This window comes from Opisthorchis viverrini (genome assembly GCF_000715545.1).
Source record: "Opisthorchis viverrini unplaced genomic scaffold opera_v5_124, whole genome shotgun sequence".
NCBI classification, from domain to species: domain Eukaryota; kingdom Metazoa; phylum Platyhelminthes; class Trematoda; order Opisthorchiida; family Opisthorchiidae; genus Opisthorchis; species Opisthorchis viverrini.
In genome coordinates this window covers 202002-206377 of record NW_008751781.1, presented here as the reverse complement: position 1 = coordinate 206377, position 4376 = coordinate 202002, and the positions used below count along the sequence as shown (strand labels likewise).

General features: G+C 47.0%; 1 protein-coding gene across 1 annotated transcript in view; it reads right to left on the bottom strand.

Annotated features, from left to right (window-relative positions):
• The window catches only part of T265_13966 (hypothetical protein), a gene marked incomplete at both ends in the record, with an annotated part of 48944 nt that extends 45279 nt beyond the window's left edge, over window positions 1–3665 (bottom strand). The window contains 3 exons of the mRNA XM_009171396.1: window positions 1372–1551; window positions 1639–1890; window positions 3259–3665. Of these exons, the coding sequence (XP_009169660.1) occupies window positions 1372–1551; window positions 1639–1890; window positions 3259–3657 (831 nt within the window). The remainder of the gene's footprint in view (window positions 1–1371; window positions 1552–1638; window positions 1891–3258) is intronic.
• Window positions 3666–4376: the final 711 nt, after the last annotated feature.

Below are 4376 nucleotides of genomic sequence, written 5' to 3'. Positions count from 1 at the left end.
TATGCCAGTCGACCGACTTCCTCGAAGGGCTCTTTTCGCACAACCACGTGAAGGGTGGAAGAGAGCCAGAGGCGGCCAAACAATGACTTGGCAGCGAAGTATGAAAGCCATTACTAGTAAACTCAGCTGCGCTGGTCATTGCCGTCTTCCTAGATGGGGACCCCGAGACGGGCCACATCAATGGCTAGAGACATTATCAGATATGGCCCAGTCGCGCCTTCAATGGCGCTCGTGCATCAAAGCTATTGCCTTCAATGCATAGCTCCTTTTCCAACCCCCCCCCCACTTGACACCCCACTGACTGCTCGATTTATGCACCAATTTATCAGCTCCCGCCTGCAATGCGCAGCTACCTCCCTCTCCCCCCAAATCATCGGTGAACGAAACTGCGGCAGCTACAAACACTGTACGATGAGTACGCTGTTATTACAGCTGACAATGATGATGATGATGACGATGATTACGCCATGTGGTACGCATGGCACTGAATCGCATTACCAAAAAGTGCTACATCGGAAGTTGAAGAACAGCCTGCGGGGCCAAGGAAGACTCAAAATATTGTATCGACACGGACTTTGAAGAGACACTTCTCGTCATGAGAAAATATGATAGACACCTGACGGAAGGCCATTTACATAGAGCGTTCAGCTGTAGCACCCTTCCAGTGCCTAGCTACCATGCCACCCGAAGGAAGCACGAGGGCTGGGATACTGCCAGGTTGCCCAAGCCTAGACAGGGGAAGTCGAGTGGCGGAAGTCGGATTCGAACCATGGACCTTCCGGTCAGTAAATTCGCGCTCTAATCACTTGGGCCATCTCGCTCCCATTTACATAGGTTTGATGCATTTCGGGTCTATGAATGCGCAAGCGACTCGCAATAAACGTACCATCACCATCAACGTCGGCCAGCTTATGGGGCTACACAACCTGTGGGCAAATCTGCATGAGCAAGATATTAGCGTTTCCCTGTTTGTACAGTCACGAGGCGTTGACGGGTAAGTGAGGCGGAACTATGCAGTTGCTGGACAAGTGTCGCCAGTTTGCTCAGGACAACAGAGACAGGTCGTTCAGCGCAGCCTCCAACACATAAGATTGTATGGTACTGTTCAGGGAAGTGTGATATTTAAACGTAAATGAACTGATGGATGACACCTGCACCTCACCGTTTAATGTGGTGCTAGAGGTTACTGTGATGCAGTCGTGTTTAGGCTGGAGCAAACCGCTGGCCTTGTCGTAACTATGCACAAGCATCCAACAGACGGATCAGAATTGGATGCAAGCCGACTAGCTAGCAGACGGCCTTCAGAAAACGGACAACAAAAAGAACTCAAGTAAATAACAGAGACGAAAGTCAAATGAACCCACGACTTACCACACAAACAAGCTTCTTCTCTGATCGAAGTTCTTCTGGGAAGTCTGTCGACGGAACCAGGGGCATATTACAATCCACCTTGGGCTGATCACCCTGAGTAGAATCCATGAATAAATGCACCGTAACTCCAGCAAGCGCTTCCGCTTGAAAGTCGACAATGCGACCATGTACAAAGTGGCCCTGAAAAATGCAAAGTAGTGAGTGCCGTTGGATGCTGAGAAATGACGATGAAAATGCCACTGAACCGTGCAATTACAAAATGCTTACCATTAAAATAAGGGGTTCTTGAAGAGAAAGACTGTCCGCGCCCACTGTGAAGCTCACACGGGCCCTGACGTGTTCGGACGCCTGTTCAGATCCATCGCTTACAGTTATCTCGTAAACACCCGGAAGGATAGGGGCTAGGGCGAAAGAACCTCCAACTTCCGTGATACTTGAGGGCAACAAAGAACTCGTGTTGTTTGAAGTCATTCGGATAGTGAGACCTGACGGCCCCGTGGTTAAGCCGTAGGTTACCACCTAAAATTGAATTGCAACCGTAATTTGGATAAAATTAACATTTCATTAAAGAAATGGTTGAGGAGAAACTCAAGCGGAAAGCGTTCGGTTCATGCACTATAGATATGCGCTAGATAAAAGCTCACATGGGACATTCAGCCAAAAAAATATTTCTCCTAAGAGCAAACCATGAGGATGGAATCGCCTAAAAACGAGTGAAAAGTGTGATACGATTCTGGAATCGTTTCCACCGGAAGAGCTACGCTTTAGGGAGACCTATTGTCTTCCAGTGTAGGAGTTCAAACAATTTCTGCAGCTCAGCAAAAGTCGCGACAGTCATAAACACTTAGGTGGGTACCACTTTGGATAGCTTGAATCGAGTGGGCTAATTTTCCAAGTAAAATAGCCATAATGCCAATCCATCCGTGGCGGAAATGTTCCGTAGTTGTACACCTGATTCTTTGATTGCATCTTCTCTGGAGTTCTGACTTTTCCCCTGGATCTACTAACTTGAATGTGGATGTATAACCTTTGCATTTGTATCATTAGTAGAATGCAAAAATCCCCTTTCCATTCCATTTTTAAGTGGGGGATTTTTGGCCATGGGAGAAAAATACGGCATTTGATTTTCTAGCCCCGCGAAGGGGTAAATCTGACCCAATAGCATCATTTGGTAGTATTGGTAGCGCAAAATGTCGTACTTCGAGAAGGAGCACTGGCCAATGCGAGAAAAGGCCATCCGGATGGGTACTGCTTTAGATGGCAGTGGACAACACACAGCTCCATTCGCCCCAGGGGGTACTTAATCATGAGAACCACCATTCGCAATATGCAGGTGTTACGTACCATGGTATGGCATTAGCTTTTTGAGAACACGATGACCAGTAGTTCAAGCCTAATAACAGGTGTCAGGTAGCCTTCAGCTACACCAATAAATCGCTCTACCCGTTAAACAAAATACAGCTGTTTGATAAGGAGCCGCCAGAAGGGCAGTGCACCCCCAATGTCAGGGGCAACAGTGGGTTTCCAGTGTGAATTCCAGCACGGTTAACGTCCGCATCCAAAGGGAATTAGGCTGATTAAGTATAAAAGGTGGAGTCAATTCGCCGCTAGGAGAATGTTCAAGCAAGTAGTCCGCAAGAAAAACTGACAGCCAGAGGTGAAAAGACGATGTGATGGGTTAAGAATGTCTACCGGCTAATGCGAAGGTGGCTACCTGCAGAAATACCACATTTATGTAGTTTGGTGAACCTGGTATCGGGATGAATAAACGAACCCAAACATCCATAGTTTACTCTTGTCTGTCGACCATAGAACTGAAGAGAACTTAAACTGCACCGGCAGTAAACGACTGACCCAGGGTGGCACTAATGCGAAAACAAAACATACCTGTCCGTATATGGTAAACCCCGAAAGGACAAAGTCCAGATTGCCAACACATACGTCGGGATCAGACCGAACATCGATAAGGTGCCCATCAGCTGGATAAAAATGCCAACCCCTCGGCGTGACCAAACTTAAACGGCAAGGACCCTGATCGTAGAGAGCAACGGAATAGGCCCCATTCGGAAGTACATCCGTGATATCTTGCAGTGCTCTACTGGGTTCTGAGAAAACATTCACTTTGAGCTTGTGAAACAGAATCTGAGAAGAAACACTGGAATCTTTCCAGCGAACAAATCCACCACACGCTATTACCGTCCCACCGGGTTGAGTTGCCAGTGAGAATCGAATAACAGTGAAAAGTTGTATGAACAAAGTGAGCTGCAACCAGCAGATATGCGGCATTGTTGATGCTGAAAACGAAGTAAACTGAATACAATCAACACGAAAGCTTTGTAGAAAAAGGGATGATGAAACACGATGATGAAAGATGGAAAATTCGGCGCATGAACAACTGCCCGCTCTTATGGGAAATGGCCTCCGTGGGGAAGTTACTGTCCCGTCAAGTAGTGAGAAAAAATCTCACCGTATGCATTGCGCATGTACACCTGTTGGGGATATCAATATCCCCCCAAAACGCTGTATACTTACGTGTGCTAGCGAGCTTCCGGCATCTTCATGGTCAAACTATGAATAAATCAATGGCCTATTGATATTCCAAGAAATTTAAAATCCGACCACTTATTACACGATACCATCTTTTTACTGACTTGGGTTCGGAAGCTCGGGGCACCGCCTGTTGATCGCGTGTTTTTGGATCATTAAAGTTTGTGTCCGAGGTTTTTCGTCTTCTTACTATCCGCCGTGCTAGGATTCTGGATCAAGCAACATAGCTGGGGATAGAGTATTGCCACAATCCGCATATCATATTGTTTGCTCCCTGCGTGACCGAATCGTCACATATTTGGCGACGCAAGATGGAGGCAGAACAACTCAAAGTAATGTTTGAGCAACAACTGCAACTCATCAAAGTACTCACGGAGCGACTATCAACTACATCTTTGGCTTCACCGGCTGCGTCGAGCGTCCCACAGTCGGTTGATGGAATCGCTGGCAGTATCAAC